Source organism: Condylostylus longicornis, unplaced genomic scaffold (genome assembly GCF_029603195.1).
Source record: "Condylostylus longicornis isolate FDR11 unplaced genomic scaffold, ASM2960319v2 ptg000020l, whole genome shotgun sequence".
In the NCBI taxonomy this organism is placed as follows: Eukaryota; Metazoa; Arthropoda; class Insecta; order Diptera; family Dolichopodidae; genus Condylostylus; species Condylostylus longicornis.
In genome coordinates, this window is record NW_026577989.1 from 1049517 (window position 1) to 1068294 (window position 18778).

At 23.6% G+C, this 18778-nt stretch overlaps 1 protein-coding gene across 1 annotated transcript in view; it reads left to right on the forward strand.

The window, feature by feature from the left end:
• Positions 1 to 992: 992 nt before the first annotated feature.
• LOC129606636 (nephrin) overlaps positions 993 to 18778 on the forward strand; it is a 504217-nt gene continuing 486431 nt past the window's right edge. Inside the window, exon 1 of the mRNA XM_055517050.1 lies at positions 993 to 1089. Within this exon, the coding sequence (XP_055373025.1) occupies positions 993 to 1089 (97 nt within the window). The remainder of the gene's footprint in view (positions 1090 to 18778) is intronic.

The window sequence follows — 18778 nt, forward strand, 5'->3', positions numbered from 1 at the left end:
TTTTCCAATTAGTACAAGAAGACTTTTTCTTCTTATAGGTATCATATCTAAAGAAAGTAAGGAGATAAAGTATTGCTTTGGGAATTTGGGGAAGTATTTGGGTCACGTCTGTTTGTTTCATTTTGAAGTACCAGCTCTTTATGCATTTTAAATTTCAAATTCACTCAAAGTGATTCCTTTTAATTTAATCTTGTATTTTTATTTAACAAATTATAGATTTACACTGAAATTAATATCAGAATATTCACTAATTTTTCATGTTCTCACTTCTTTCAATCCCCGTCGCACCCTTAAAATCATTCTCACATTATTGTTTATAACTAATTTTTACCAAAAGAAATACAAAAGATCATTCTTGAAAATTTTAATTTTTTTTACTCTCTCTATAATATACGCTTTAAATGCAATATGTATATGAAGAAAATCATCTTACGATATTCTGAACAATTGCCTTTTATTAATTATTTACTCGTTATTAACTATCATTTTATACTTGTATATAATTGTATATGTGGTTGTAGATTGTCAGAAAGTCTCCCCATTCAACAATTTCCCTATGTTAGTATGCTTAGTGGTTTTTCTTTTTTCCTTTTTTCATTCATTTTAATTTTTGTGTCTCGTAATTTTTAACATCAGGTAGTATCAAGATTCAGGAATACCTACCTATTTTTAAAAATGGTTCAACAAAAAAAATTTTTTTTGTTTTTTGTTTTGTTTCTTTCTTTTAATTTTCTTCTTCTCTCTGTTTTTTCTATTACACTCATTCAAAAAAAATTCTTTTTTTTTTGGTGCTTTATTTTTAGCAAGTTAAATAACTACACAATATTTTTTGTTATACCTTTTCATATTACTTGTATGTATACATATCTGTGTAGAATGGTTAGGAAAACAGAGCATATATACAAGGTAAAAAAACACCAAAAAAAAAAATGCAAAGAAATATTAATAATTAAACGACAAAAGAAGTTGAATGAAGTAAAACAAAAAAATTAATGTATTTGTGTACATGTGCATGTAAACAAGTACCAGCACTAGCAGCAGTAGGTAATAATAATAACAACAATAATAATACAATATTAATAGCACGGAGTAAACAGTGGCAGCATTGTACACAATTCTTATAGGTAAAATCCCACTTTCTAGAAATTTAATATTTGAATTTAGAGAAGAAGTGTTAAAGAAAATGCGAAGTGAATTAGAAATTAAGGAAACGAAAAAAAAAATTTCATATATTTTTAATACAGTTATTTCATTATTAAAAAAAAAAATGAGTATAAAAATAATAAAATTTTAGAGAAAATAACAAAAAAAAAAAAAAAACAAAATTTTTTTTTCGTTACTCTTTTGAAATGTTCAAAGGAACACATTAACTGTGATGACAGCAAACAACGAGATTGTACACATACCCGATTTCTTTATCATAAAAATTCTTATTATTGTTTCACACTCAAAATTAAATGAAAATAGAAAAACAAAAAAAAAAAAATTTAAATTGAAAGATGTGGGTTCGTTTTTTTTTTTTTTTTTGTTTTGTTTAGTGGTATGTAAGCATACATTGTATACCAATATTATTCTAGACTTGCTGTACTACAAACATTCTTATATTGTATACGATTAACACGTTTTTATTTTAACGTACGTTTTTTTACCCGCATACCTTTTAATAAAGTTTTTTGTTTTTTTTTTTTATATTTTTTCTTTATTCAAAAATTATCCTTCGAGCAAGTGCCGTTAAGAAATATAATTTTTGTGTTATGACGGTTGTTGTTATACCAATTTATTTTTCATTTATAATATTGTAATGCGGTGTATAAGGAAGCGTGTATGTGTTGCTCGTTATAATGTTATGTGCTCACTGCTCACCTTATATGTAGGTATGTTATACATATAATAAAAAAACTATTATATATATATTGAAAAAATAATATACGATAATGGAAGTATGTATAAAATTTTTCATTTTTCAAAAATAAAATGAATCCTTAGATGCCCGCATAACACGAATTTTATAGTGATGCATTTAAAAAAATATCAAAAATGTGAAAGACAAAAAACAAAGAAAACTTACAAAACCATGAAAAAAAAGAAGAACACAACAAAAAAAAAATAATGTGCACGTTTGGCACATGCCACCACCTGTGACTTTTATTTTTTTCTTTCTTCGTAGTTATTCTGTTTATTATTGCTTTTTTTTTATCCTTTAATTTTTGTTATTTTGATTTTTATTCATCATTTCATTTTCGTTTGAAAAATTCACATTTAATATTGAAAATCAACTGAAAACGGTTCAGAATTTTTGTTTTTTTTTTTTTTTTTTAAGACTAAACACATACATTTTTACACACTACGAGTATATTAAAGGTACAAACACAATTTTTTTCTTGTATTTTTTTTTTTGGGACTCAATTAAGGATCTTTGATTTCATTAAAATATAAAAGGGAGATATATATGTATATATATATATATATATATATAAACGTATACCTACCTAAAAAGAAGAAAATTTCACTTAAAAAAAATTTTTTTTTTGTTATTGAGAATTCTAAAGGAATGAGAAATCAATTTGATGGCGGTTTATTAAGATTGATTTGGATATATTTTATTTTTGTACCTATTATATGTAGGTATGCTTTTTACCTTATATAATAGTATGTTAATGAAATTTCTTCCCTTAAATATTATATACATATATACATTATATTGTGTATATCATGTATAATTGTGGGTAGACTCTCTCATATATTATTTATTTATATAAAATGAGCATTATCCACACCACATTACCACATCATACAGACACCTGCTACTTTTTATTTAGACATTTGAACCTATACCTGTATATGCGTACATATATATTTACATTCTCGGTATATAATAATATTATGCATCTGAATACGATATAGTTTAGCGTAACGCGAATATAATCTTATATAAAATACATTAAGAAAAGAAAAATAATAATAAAATAACAAAAAAAAAAAAAATTATTGTTAGGCGTTGTTTTTTTTTTTTATTTTCAAATTGATTTCTCTTTCTTGTTTTTTTTTTTTTTGCCATCACATCTTCTCTAACAGAGGCATCTAATAAATTGGGATATGAACAAAGTAGAAATGATTGAATACGATTGATAAACTTTTAAATAAGAAAACGAAATATATTTGTAATTTAAGAGTGAGACGAGAACACAACGTTTTTCATCATCATCTTAATTTTTTTTTCGTGTTAGATGCTTGTATATACATATATGTATATCGGAAAGAAAAAGGTAAATAATTCAGTTTCCCATTGAAAGAAATGAAAAAAGAAAAATTTGAAGGAAAATGCAAATGTAAAAATAATAATAATAAAAAAAAAAGGATTTCTTTTCTTCTTTTGTTAGTAAATTTTCTCTTCTTATTTTCTTTGAATTAATTTCGGGAACAATATAATAAAAGAAGAATAAAAACAAGATGTTGGAAAAAAGGAGAGACACGTTACGGTATATTTTGATAATATTATGTGGCAAATTTGAAATTGATTTTTCGTTTTAATATTATACAAGATAACCACTCTGCTGGTCCCCTTCCCATATGAAAAAAAGAATCGCATATTATGTACATTCGGAGAATATATAGTAATGCCGAATTTATATAATATGGGTGTTTTATGCATGTATAACAAATATTACTAGTAATAATAGTTTACTCTTGCTTACATTTTCGTCTACATGTCTTGCTATTCCATATATTTTATTTAATAAATAAAATTATAAATTATTGATAAATTATTGATTTTTTTAAAATAAATAAAAAAAAATTTGTACATATGTGTACATTAAAATTAAATTTTTGACATATTAGGGTTAAATTTTTTTATTTTTAACATTATACAATTATTTTTGAAATTATTGCATTTAATTAAACAAATATTCAAAATTAATAGTATGAGAAATAAATTTCATATATAAACATGAAACATTTTTATGACCGAATGCATAAAATTAGACTATATGTACAATGAATTGAAAAAATTAAGATGAATTAATTGTAATATAGGATTTTTGTATATTTTCTTTAATTATAAATTAAATTGTTAATTTTTTCAATATTATTTAATTAAAAAAAATCCAATTATGTATTTAAATTAATAACGTTAATTAGAATATGCGTCTGGGATTGATAAATTACTCATTTGGTCAATTATTCCACTAAGTATAAACTTCGGCTTTTGTTAATTTTGAAAAATTAATAATTAAGTATTTATTCGCAATAAATCAAAACCTTTAACAAAAAAAATAAAATTGTACCCTGTATATATGACGTTTCCAACTCATACAAGATATAATTTGAAAAAAATTAATTTAACTATTAAATAAATAAATTGATTAATATGTAGGGTGTTCTGCATAAGGTGGCATAATAATTTCAGAACTGATTCTTAATTGAATATCCAGTAAAAAATTGTGTGGGTACAGATATACTCGTTTTCAGAGCTACAGATACCAGATTTTTTCTACATATAAATAAATTCTTATAACTTTGGAATCATACGACATAGAGTAATCACCGGGGGCTGCTTTTATAGATGATTAATTGCTCTTTATTTTCGGTCCTACAGTAAATTTGATTTGTGCAATAGCTTTCGAGATAAAACTTGTCAAATTCAGAATTTTTGTTTTAATTTTTTTTAACAAAACTTGAAATTTTTCAAAAATTTGTGTTATTTGTTATTGGTTATTTTATTACTATTTGTTTTTTATTTTGGTTTTTTCGATGCGCTACAATAAAATTTAAAAGTTGACCCATATAACACTTTCCTTTATCTCTGATAGTTTTGCCAGCAAAACGTGTTAAATGTATATTTAAAAAACAATGTCATAAATGCATATTTCATACATTTTATACAAGCATTACATACACTAAATAATTTTTTAATTTAGTATGGTATAATAAGGAATTGGTATAAAATGTATAATATTATATAAAATAATTTTAAATAAAATTTTAATTTAATTTGGTTTTGTTTTTCATTTTACATTGAAGCACAATGAATTCATAATATTATAGACTCTACAAACACCTACATATTATACAAAATATAACAATAAATTATTTTTAAATAAATCACAATCTGTAACAGAATATTTTATATTAAATATATTTATATGTGTATATATACATACAAAGAAAGGATTTTAATTTTTTGAGAATATTACAACACTGATTCTGAAGTTAATTGCTGGAATTAAAATACAATTAAAAGAAACAGAATTAAAACAAGAAAACTAATAACTTAAAAAATAATTAATTTTAATTTAAAAGTTAAGAGTAAACCAACCAAACCAATAACAAAAAACAAATAAAAATGAAAAGGAAAATAATATTAAACAAAAATAAAATTTGATGAAATAATTTAATAAAAGCAATTAAAATATTTAAACAAAAAAAAAAGGACTCAACTTTAAAATACAAACACAACAAGAAAAAAACATGGACTTTTTATTCTCTGTTTGATAAAGTGGTATTTAAAAGACAAGAACCAGAATTTTATATAATTTCCAAAGTGATTTTCTCTCTCTTTATATAATATATAAGAAATCCTTTTTCACAATTATTTTCATTATTGTTATATTTTATAATATTGTATAAATGTTATCAAGAAGCTACAATAAATTCTTATTAAATGTATATATATATATATATATACGAAAAGGAATTGAAGGAGGAACTCTTCATTTCAAATATTGTGAAAAACTAATTAATTTTAAAGAATCTTAAGAGAGCGAAAACAAGAAAAAAAAAATGTTGAAAATGCAAAGATTAAAATTGAATGAAAATGAATTTTCCTTAAAAAAAAAAAATTCGTTTTTTTTTTTTTGTTTTATTGTCAGAACGTTATTTTCCAATTAATTAATATTGCCTGTGTATATTAAGCGAGGAATGAGATAAAAAAAAAATATAAAAATGGTTAAAAATAGCTATTAAAAAAGATTTATCTTAAGAGAAAAAAATTAAATTGCGACCTTTTTCTTATTACTCGTATTGTTTCTTTATTTATTCATACCCGTCACTGTGAATTTTATTTTGTTATACAGAATTTTCGAGAAAATTAACAAAATAATGTGTGTATATAAAAATTTAAGCTTTGATTCTTTGAAACATATTGCGTTTTAATCACAAATTATGATGAATTTTTCCTATAATTTTCAATATACAAATTTTTTAATTTTCCTACCATGGACCGGAAAATTAATTCATTAATTTTTGTAACTCAGATTGTCAGATTATATTAATTAAAATATTTTGAATTTTTACAAAGATTCAAGTATTTCTAATATTGTTGTTTTTTTTTTTTAATAATTTTAATTTGAAATTTTTTAATTTAAAATTTATTTTTTTTAAATTAATCGAATTATCCAATTTTTCTATAATAGATTTATTTTGAAGATTTAAGTGTAAGAATTCCATTATGAAAATAGACAGTATTCCTTAATTAATATCTTGGGAATAAGGTACAAGTTTTCTAAACATAAATATTAATTTATAAAATATTGTTCAAATTTAAAAATAATTTATCTATTTAATAAAATATATAGGGCAATAAAATATAGTTCTACATGTTATTATTCCTACACCCAAAATCTGCTTAAACTGTTATAAATACTATTTTCTTACATACTTATTAATGCATTTGAGACCGTTTACCCAGAAATTTTTTTAATTTGGGTAGTTATACAGTGAATGTAATTTACAATTTAAAATTATAATAAAAATGGTAGGTCTTTTATTATAGGAACTCCATATACTCGTTAGTACTAACTGCAAGTCATCTCAATTTAGTATATAACTATAATAAACAAGTATATTTTTGTCAATTTTGTAAAATTATGCAAGTTTATTACTATAAAATTAGTGCAAATTAGTGCAAAATAATTATTGTACATTTCAAGTGGCGATGAACAATATTACAATCTAAATTCTATACAAACAAGTCCTTATGATGAGAAACTTGTAATAATTATGATTTCACAAAAAAAAAAGACGATTTATGATGGTGTTATACAAAAAATAAACAACGTAGAAACTTAAAAATTTTTTCAGTATACAAATAATTTAATTTGTTAACATAAAATTTAAATGATTGACAACCCACATGCTATAATATAATCTTACAAGCCTGATATTCGAAATGATATTTAAGAAAGTAAAAAAAAAAAAAAAATACAAACCGGTGGTGGTAGGGAATTGTTAGACCTGTCATAACAAAAAAAAAAAAAAATTTTTAATTGTTCTTTATTTTTTGTTTTAAGGGTCGTTAAAAACGAACAAAATTTTCTTTTGTTTTTACTGATTTTTGTTTTTCATTTGAAACAAATGCTTTTAGATAAAATCCAATGATAATAATCTAAAGTTAAGACATTAAAATGAAAATTAAATAATTAATAAAAAATTTTTTTTAAATTATATTTAATTGTATATAAAAGTGTTAACATGTATATAAGTATAACAGTATACATGCGTGTATAGGAAATAAAGAAGAAAATCATAAAATTAAAAATCTTTAATGACTTTTAACTTTATATAATATAGACATATCCTTTTTAATTTTTAATGGTATTTTATACGATATAGAAGCCATAATATAATATACCCGTATTATTATCATCACATACCTATAATAATATTATAGAAGCTCGTTTTAATAGAAGCGCGCGATTTTCTTTTTGTGTCTTTTCACGTTTTTTTCAAAAATAATTTCACCTGAACCTTTTCAAATCCAATTTTATTTCATTATTCTCTTTATCTTTAGCAAAATATTAATTCTTCTCTTCTTTTTCTGTTATAATACATACATATACACATATATTTTAATGGTAATTAAATAATAATGAAAAGAAAAGAGAGAATATGAAAAATGTTATGTAATATTACCAAAAACGAAATATAAGACAATCGAAAGTAAAAGAATTTTAAATAGTATTAAAAAAAGGATATTATCATAATAATGTATGTACCTACCTGTAACCTGTAAAAATGTTCTAGGTTTCATACTGAAATATATATATGAATTATTCTATAATTATATAGTATACTTACCTAACTCTTTTGGGTAAAATTAAATTCATCTTTATTATAATCTGAAACATTTTCCTTATTATTTTCTCATTTAAAAGAAAGGAAGTTTTTGAGTAGTTAAAAAGAAAAATATGACAAAAAAAAAAAAACACAAAATTATAATTATAGTATGATAAATATTTGTAGTATTATAAGTAGTAGTACGAGTAATTTGTTATAATTTAAATACTGTTGAATGTATAGGTTCTTGTCTATACAAATAACTTGTAAAACACACAAAATTTTTATTTAAATTAATTCGTGTATCAAAAAAAAAAAAAAAGGATTTTGCTCATATTTTCATAATATAAATCCTTTGAATGCAAATTTTACAGATTAAGCATTTAATGCTTTTCAAAGACTCCGTCGTGTATGTAATATTTTGCTGTATTTATGTTATACATATGTATGTAAATGTGTATAAGATTTTTCAAGTAATATGGGGGATAATGCGTCTTTAATAATGGTGATGAAAATTATAAGGAAATAGAAATGAATAATAAAATTATATTTGTAGTGGAAAAAATTATATAAATTTTCCGGTACGAATTTTGGTATTTAATAAATTTTGAGAAATCGTTGGTGTAAGAAGAAGAAGAATTTTTTTTTTTAAAGTAAATTAAGTTTTTAGTCAGATTTGTGTTAAAATTTATATATTTATTATTGAACCCCTCTTTAATTAAGGAATATTGCAAGAAAATAAATTCTTGCCGAACAATTAAAATTGGATTTCTGTATAAGCTATTGTTTGTTTATAGATTTTGTTTGATGGGAATTGTATGGTCTTACATTTTCCATAAAACAATATGCACAAACGTTTACAATATTGCTTTTTTATAAATTCTTCCTCCTAAAATTATGCAAGAAATGTGATTATTAGAAAATAATTTCTCGAAATTCTTCTTTGCATATTTTTGGGTCTTTTAAGTTCTATTGAAAGTGTTCCTATTGAATTTTAATATTATTAGTTTTTCTAATCAAATTATTAAACTAAAATTTGTTATTTTAGAAAAAATTTAATTCTTGATTTATAAATTTCGTAAAATTTTACAGATACTATATTTTAAATTTATTTGTAATTTTATTTATTATGTAAACATAATATTGTACTTTAAAGAATTAATTCAAAAAAATAAAAACATACTATTTCATTGTGTTAAATAAATTTGTATACCCCTTCCGAAATGAAATGAAAATGATTTCAATATGAAATAAAAACAATGACTTTATAATAAAACTTTTATACTTGTTTTTTTTAAAAAACATTTGTCCACAATATTCCTAGAATCAACATTATATAATTTTATAAGACAAAGAATTTCTAATACATATGCACATATACACATATTTTCTGTATAATCTATTGTATGGCATAATACTGTTGTGATAATTTTAGAAGAATCCAAACTTCCTTATTTTATTCTTTTAGAATTATTTAATACAAAAGTTTTTTTTTTTTTTAATATTTTTTGTAAGTTAGTATGCACATCACAGTTAAAGAGTGAGAAAAATGTAATTAAACAGCATGAAAATCATAGATTTTTTAAAATTCTTTTGAAGTAGGGAAGTTTTTCTTTTCAAGAAAAAGTTTTCTGTTCTGTTTTCTAAAAAAAAACAAAAAAATGTGTTAGAATTTAGGACAGACAATTAAAATTAGGAAGAATGTAGCTCATTATATTGTCATTTTTTCAATTTCTTTATTTAAAATGTTGGGTTGTCGAATAATATTCTTCGTTTATGTTCGTATAATACAATCGTTTTTCAGAATACAAGGCTGCTATATAATAATGTATACAGCAGGAATTCAAGAAAAAGACATTAAATTCTAAAAAAAAAAATGATCTTAAACAATTTTATATTTTAGAATTCATTGAGGTTTTATAATATTTTACTATTATTATTATTGTTATTACGATTATTATAAAAAGTTATAAAGAAAAATTAACAAAAAAAAAGAAAAACAATTTATCTTAATTTATAAAAGAAAAAATATCTCATGCGAGAAAAAAATATATAAAAAATTAATTCTTGGAATCTCATTTATTGCTTGTGGATTTTTAAATGAATTTAAATGAAAATTTACGAATATTTTTCTATTCTTTTTTTTTTTATCTTATTTTTTTTCGTTCTTCTATTTTAACATTTTTGTACGTGTAATATACATATGGAAAGAGAGAACATTTTACCGACAACATACAATAAGTGAGATGATGTAATGGTATCAAATTTAGAAATAGTGGGAATACACTTCTCTATAGTAGGGAAGCGTAAATAAACTATATTTGTTAGTCTGTCGGACTCTTAGTTTGTCTGGCTATGTGTGCATATGCGTGTATTTCAAGATCGGCTGAATCGATTTTGATGAAATTTTATATGTAAATTTATTTCTACGGCTATTTCATGGATTGATTAATTTTTGTAGTATATCAGACCTCGAGAACTGAATTTTTTCGCAAGGCAATTTTATATTTTTCCATATATACAGAGAAACAATAAACCAATTTTATTTGAAATTTAAATTTGGGGTTTTAAAACAATAAAACTGTAATTTTTTTTCAGAAATATATCAAAGCTCGGAAACAGAACTAGGTGTCGATTTAACATTTTTTACCATATTTATGGAACAGATTGGTCAAATTTCTTAAAATTTTGATATTTTACTTCTGGTTATTACTGAAATTAATTGGCGAGCTTTTCGGAGAATTCCGATGGCACAAAGCGAAACTCTGCTAAGAGTTAAATTTACATTTTTCGGGGAAAATTGTGCTGATGAATTAAAGTGTGCTGACTACATCAGTTTTTATTTTTTATTTTTATGTATAACAAAATATTTATACATAATTATGTTATGGAATAAATTTTAAGAACCCTTTTTCTAACTTTTTTTTCCCATTTTTAAATTATAGAATTTTTTTTTCTATTTTTATGGAATTTTTAAATATTTTAGGTTATTATTATTTTTCTTTTGCTTTTTATTTTTGAATTTTAAGAAAGTGAAAATTTTTTAAATTAATATCATAGCTGGAAAATTTTATTTTATTCAAATTCAAAAATTTTTTATTGAAAAATTTTGAATTTTTGAATTGCTATACTTTATACATACCTCATATGTACATACAAATAAACATTCCTTATTATATAGGAAAAATTTTTCTTTTTAACTCTAAATATAATTTTGAATTTATAAAATTATTCTAATTAAAAATTATTGTTTGATATTTGGTTTTGTTATTTTTTTTTATCTATTTTTAATTATTTTAAATGCGAAATTATTTTCATTATAATTTTTCTAGTTTTCATTATGATAATTGATATCATATAAAAAGGATATAAGAGTATTCATGGTCAAAATCAAATTAAAATAAGTTCAGTGATTTTAATGGCACAAAAATATAATAAGGGAAAACAAAAAGTGGAAACTAAAACAACATACAAATTTTTAGAAAAAACCAAATTAAATATTAAATTTTTTTTTAAATTCTAAAGTTGTTTCAATTAGAATTTTTACTAAGTGTGTGCATATTATATAGATGTGTGTGTGTAAATAGATATTTCTAAATTTTTTGTACAATTTCAAGGGATACGGTATATATTTTGAAAGTTTGTCATATTATTTTATATTTTATTCAAAAGTGTGGCACTATAAATCACTATTCTATATACCATTATAATCTATAGTTAGTGAATTATTGCAATATTATTTCAAAAAAGCGGTAACTAATAATTTCAGCACTAAAGGTATAATTTACATATATTCACATTAGTGTGGTAAAATTTTAAATTATTTCTTTCTTCAACTAGAAATTCGGTACCGAAAACAAAGCTATAACTCTGTAAAATATTATAATAAAAAAAAAAAACTTCTAACAAAATTTTGCGCCTTCTATATTTTTTGCCTTCTATATATTTCGTATTATTATGTACATATACATACGTAGTGCATATATATAAATTTTAACAAGATAATTAAAATTCAGTAGTAGTAAACATTTAATTTAGAGAAGCCAAATAAGATCAACTGTTATTTTTATAATAATAATTTAATGTCATCATCCCTTAAGCAAAACAAAGCCAGCAAAAAAAAAACACAAAATTCCATTCAATTATCGCGCACTTTATGTTCAATGCACGAAGTAAAAAAAATTATTATTTTTTATATTTTTTTAATTTTTCTTTTATTTAAATAAGAAACGTAAATTGGTTTTTTTTTTTTGGTGTGCAAAGATCATTACACCCCTTTTCAACGAGGTCATTGTGAATGTGCCCATAATTTTTATTTTTATATTATGGCTAAAACAAAAAATAAAACAAAAAGTTGACACATTGTCGCATCACGAATAAAAAATTTATAATTCATTTTTTTTTTTTGTTCTTAGTTAATTTATACGCCCTCTAATAAAAACATAACCTCCACTATACTAAAAAAGAAAAATATGAAAAAAAAATGAAGATAAAATGAGCATTTAATCGAAATTTAAACAAAAACAAAAAAGAAGAAAGAACCCCGCAAATTTATGATTTAATTTTTTTTTTAATTCACTAAGTTTTTAGTGACTAATTTTGGTTGTAAAAGAAATTGTATAATTAGGAATCAAACATAATTTAAATTTTAGTATTAAACCTCTTGTGTATTATCGAATTTTTCATATAATTCTTAATTACTGAATAGGCATATATACATATATAGAACTATTGTCTGAAAATAAAATGTGTTACCTAATGTCGAAACTTATTCCCAAGGCACATATTAATAATCTCATATAATACGGATATAATAAATTTACAAATTATATACAGAATAACTGAGTTTGCAGTAAAATTTTGTTCAAAAAAATTGTATGATAAAATGTAATGGTATGAAATTTGTATGATGAAAAAGTTCATACTTATCCTAGAGGATAATTACAAACATTGTATGAAGAGGTATTGTATGAAATCATACAAAACCAAATTATTTGTTTTATAAAACAAATTCAGTATTGAAACTCAATTAAGTAATATTTTGCAGGGATCTGGTTTTATTTGATTGTAGACTTGAAATCATGGTGTGTATATGTATATCTTGTTTGATTGAAAAACTAATGTTGAATAATGTTTGATGTCTGAACTGATGTCTTGAATGAATAAAATTTTGTTCACTGAGTACAGTATTTAAAAGTGTTAAAAATATTCAACTTCCATTATAAAGGTGAACAGAAATGTACTACCAGTAACCCAGTACCTACTATGATATTTAGTTTTTTATTTCAATATTTCATTGAAATTTTTAAAGTGTGCCATTCAAATAACATGAAAGCCAAATTTTATATTGGAATTTCAAACAAATATGACAATACTTGTTTATGAATGAATGTACAAGTAGTGTAAACCAAGAAAACGAATTGAAGTTCTTTTCTTTCTTAAATGCACATAAAAATATAAAAATATATATATACATATATATATATGTATATTTCTTCTTCTTTATCATGTTTTATTTTTAATTTCAAACTCATGCTGAAATTAAACCTTAATTACACAAATAATATACAGACTGAAAGATTTCCTGCTGAAAACTTGAAAATCATTAAATAAATTGCATACTGTCTTAATTGCGTTTTATCTTTATATATGAAAGTGACAATAATGTAGGTATATACATATTATGTATATACTATGGAACAAAAAAATTCATTCTATAAAATTTTATTTTTTAATTTTGTATCTTTATGTTATTTGAAGGGCTCCTCCTGTTCAAATTAGTTTCAGTTTTTATACTATACTCTTTTGTGTCTTTTGTGTACAAAAGTGGCAAAGTGAGTTTTATTTTTGTTTTTTATTTAAAAGGAAAAAACAATAATAATTTTAATAGTGTAAAATAAAAATAATCTAGTGAAGAAACAAAAATTACCTACTAAATAAAGAATAAGTACTCATCTCATAATAGTTTCAAACAACGCCAATTGACTCTTCATCGGCTCAACACAGAAAATAACATAATGAAGAAAAGAATTGAAAACTTAAAACGACAGCGAATCATCATCATCATCATCATATGCATCAGCATCATCATCATCATCTTCATTTTTCTCTATATTATACAATTATTGTCATAATGACAAAATACAATATTGATCTGCTTGTATAAAACTTCAGAAGGAGCTGATAATGTTAAAATAACCCCAATATATAGATGCTTTTTCTTTATCCTCTTCTCTTTCTTTAACACTCATTTAATACTTACGGTCATATGCATACTAACATTTCTAATAATACAATATAAAATGTATACATGTTTGTATACAAATTAAAAAAAGAAGAATCGACATAACTGGGATAAAATACTCAAAAGAAAAGAAGTGTTTAGGAAAAAAAAAATAGTAAAATATAAAAATATGTACATATTCACGTAATATAAACTAAATACATACATACATATAGAGATTCATTCGGCCCAAAATGAAATCACAAAAAAAAATCTTTCAGTTTTATAATAGTGAAGTGGTATTTTTGAATGAGTAAAAATCAATAGACCACATGTGGTCAAAACTAGAAAAGAAATGAAGAAAAAAAAAACCAAGAAACCATTTTTACTTTTCATTTCTTTTCTCTAGCTTCAAACGCAAAGAAAACAGTTCAGTCTCCGCACAGTTAATCGAACAGCACGCAAAAGAGAGTATAACATAGAGAATCAATGCATTTACTGGCTGTAAACATTGTAAGTATTATATATAGGGTGACCCAATAGAAAATACTTGCAACTATATTACTATTGCATGATTATATAAGTATATAGTACAATACTTATGATACAATTCTGTTATCATAAGTTTCGGGTGTTGACACAAATTAAATTCAATAGTTACATTAAGATTTTGCAATATTTCTTTCAAAAAAAAAAATACGAGTATACTGCATCGACTCTTCAGGGTCAATAGTAACTTGTTGGTAATCACGCGATAATTTGTTGATTCCTTGTTGAGGGAACGTTCATAATTATTCCATATAGACTAGCTACACTGACAAGAACATCGACTCGAAGACTTTCTTCGTTTCTTTTATGGCCGATTACTCTGAATGAATTAATTTTTTCTTTCAAGTGCTCTGGGGTAGGGCTGTGGAGCTACATGGGCGATATAGCCATGATAACCTGAGGAAATTTTCAGAACCAGATTTCTAATCATCACAGTAAAATGTAAAAGATGTGCCAAGATTCTGTAAAAGCGTGGACCTGTATAAAAAATCCCAACAAAAGCATCATGGTTGCCTTCACTGATTCATGGTTAAAAGACGCATTTTGCATTGAGCTTAGGTATTTTTGGATAACCCTAGTTCACATATCAACCTCACATAAACAAGGTCATCGAAAGAGCTACCATGGCTTTATGTACGTACAAGAAATTCGTTGAAAAAACTCAGAGCTAGGATAGCGCAGTAGCTGTACAGAGTGTTTGCTAGCGCTATTATCGAGTCCGCTATATAATCTTCCAATGTGGAACAACAAGATGTTCACGCCAAGTAAAGGAAGCTTCAGAGGTTTGTTTTTTTTTTTACAATGACCGGGAGGATACGGACCGATTTAATGGTGGTTTTGGATGAGTTATAGTATAAAAACTGTCGCCGCTGCACCTTTCCATTTTGGGGAAAGTTCAGTTAACAACTTATTGACTTTTCAACCGAATAAATAAATTTCAACCGAAATACTGAAACTACTAAACTTTTTTGAATTTTTTCAGTTTTATTGAATATCCTTATATTTTTCACAAATTTTTATATGACATATATTTGCCCAACGAAAGTAATGATGATGATGATAGTAACGATTATTGTGATAATGATTGTATAAAATGATAGAGCAAAAAAAAAAAAAGACTTCTTATTTTGCAACCTTTTTATTTCATTATCTCAACATCATTATACGCCGATAGCAGCAACAGCAGTATCATAATAAAATATTAACAAAAGAAGTCTTTTACATTGTATCAACCTAACATGAAAATCGAAAATATGCACACATGTGTCCCTCTTATGTTATAAGGCATACACATATAATATAAATTCATCCATATAATATATATATACATATACTTACATTGGATTGAACTTCTTGTCATTGTTGGTTTTTATTCCTTGCCACAATAAAAAAAAAAACTGTTCTTCAGTGTTATTTCAGAATTGCGAGCAGCCTTGTTTTTTGTTCTTCAATTCTTCTTTCTTTTAAGATGACAATAGAACAAAAAAATTGAAATAAAGGGAATCAGAGGCAGTATACTTTAAATAAAAGTGAATATTTAAAGGAAACCAACAAAAAAAAAGACTGTAGACGAAAGATGAAAAAAAAAAATATAAAGACAAAAACAAACAAAAAATTGGTTAAGAAAATGCTTTAAACACAAAAGTTTTTCATCACATGGACATCTGATTTTCTTCTTTTCTTCTATATAATTAAAGAGTTCTGTGGTTTTTCGGAATCCCAAAGAAGAAAATGATTTTTTCTTCATGTGTCCACTATCCTATTCAGATCATAAAGTTTGATTTGTAATATTCAGAAAAATAATCAGAAAAAGTACAATTTTCAAAAAAGCAAAATTCGAATTAATTCGATATATTGGAAAGAAACTGAAAACGCCATCTGCTATTATTGCTATATTTTTGGATTTTTGTTTTTCTTTTTGGGGTTTTGGAATATAATTTTTGGTTTTTATATTAAAAGTTTGGTTATTAATAACATTTATAATAATTAATTTATTTATTACCTTTGCGTTTTCCACACAATGACCTCGTACGTGTACGCTATAACATGCAAAAATTAAATTTTCTTTTGTTAAAATTAGGTAAAATCATTACCTTATGAATAAGTGGCCCGGTTTCTGGCACATTTTGCGTAATATCTATTCTATTAGCTATTTTTATCGATTCTCTTGCATCAAGCTACTATTAGTTTTACTTTTTTGTAGGATATTACATACTTACCATTTAAAAAATTTTATATTTAATTAGATAGATATTCTGATTAAGACATAGCCCTACTTGAACCTCACGTGAACAATTATTCGTTTGAATACGAAAATACAAATTTTGACCTATAATCATACAACTTTGTGTTGGACAATATGACAGAATTTAATTGAAGGTCTTGTTATAGAAATGAATATGCATGTAAATAAATTTCTGAAAAAAACTCAAAATTTATTAAGAAATTGGTGTAATTAATTGTAATTATTCCAAATTAAATATTCAATCACATATTTTTCTATCTTTAACAATGTTCTTGTGTGTTTAGACTTCATTTTGTAAAATATATAATAAGAATTTTACCTAAATTCTTTTACTATACTGTGTACACTACAGGACAGCCGATAAAAATTTTATAATTAAAAGGATGTTTGTAACTTATTTTCTCTTTTTCATTTTATCATTTCATATAATGAAGAGCTATAATAAAATATTTTGCAAATTCTTTTATAAGAACCCATTTAATACAGCAAAAGATAATGTTAATCTTAATTTTTTCTATTTTAATTATTAAAAGAAAGAAAAAAAACACAACCCCCCCATCCCCTTTCCCACCTAAATGGTTAAGTTCTTTATAATGTTGCATTCTCGTGCTACCCAGGTTTTTCCTTTAAATATTATTAAAAAAACCTTTTGCAGTTGTGGTTCTCTAGTTGTTTTTCCTTATATATAATATGTTTATGGTACAGTTGCACTGGTTTGAAATAAAGGAACATTCTTTTATGAAGTTATTAAAGCAAAACAAAATGTTAGATGAAAAACAAAAAGGCAATAAAAAGATACTATATATACAAAATGTATGTAGATTAATGTACCGCCTCTATAATATATCATATAAAATTTATGGGTGATGATAAACTCCTCTGGGATCTGTTAATTATTATCACCGTTTACAATTTTTTTTTATCTCTTATTTTATATGGATACATAGACATAATATAGTGTGTTAGTATAGTACAAATCTTTATTTGCTCTTCAACCGATTACACCTACTATTCTTTTAAAAGTACATACAAAATGTACTTGTACGCCAACAAACACAAAATTTCCTAAAATCATATTATATAGAGTCAAGCTGTAGTGTGTATATAGGTACATAAAATGTTAAGAATTTTTACTATAGTATTTTATTACAATAGCCAACTAAAAAATGTGAGGTTAAAATGAATTTTAATTTTCTTTTATTGTTGTTTTTCACTTTTGTACTATTTTTGCCAAAAAAAAAACAAAAAGAGCGAAATTTATACGTTGCGATGTTGTGGATTGTGTTATTTTTGTAAAGGAAAAATAACCCTTTTATTTCCTGGTTTCATCTTTTCTATTTTTCTTCTCCAATCCAACATTATTGTTATAAAGTTTAGTTCTTTTACATAAGTATATGCGAAACAGGATAATGAGAATTTTTTTTTTTTTGTTTTTTATATGTTCAGATAAATAAAACAGAAAAAAGAGAAATGTAGAAATTTTTTAAGGTAAAAATTCTCAGTACGCCATCTATTATGAAGTGTGGTCAAAGTAAACATTAAAAATGGTTCACCAAGGTAAAACATATAATAATAAAGTAGATGAAAATGAAAAAGAAAGGACTTTTATATAATGAGTATTTTCAGAAAGGATACATTCTTGTTTATTTGTTTTAGTCTCTATATTTCGTTATAAATTAAGTTCGAAATTTTGTAACTTGTATATA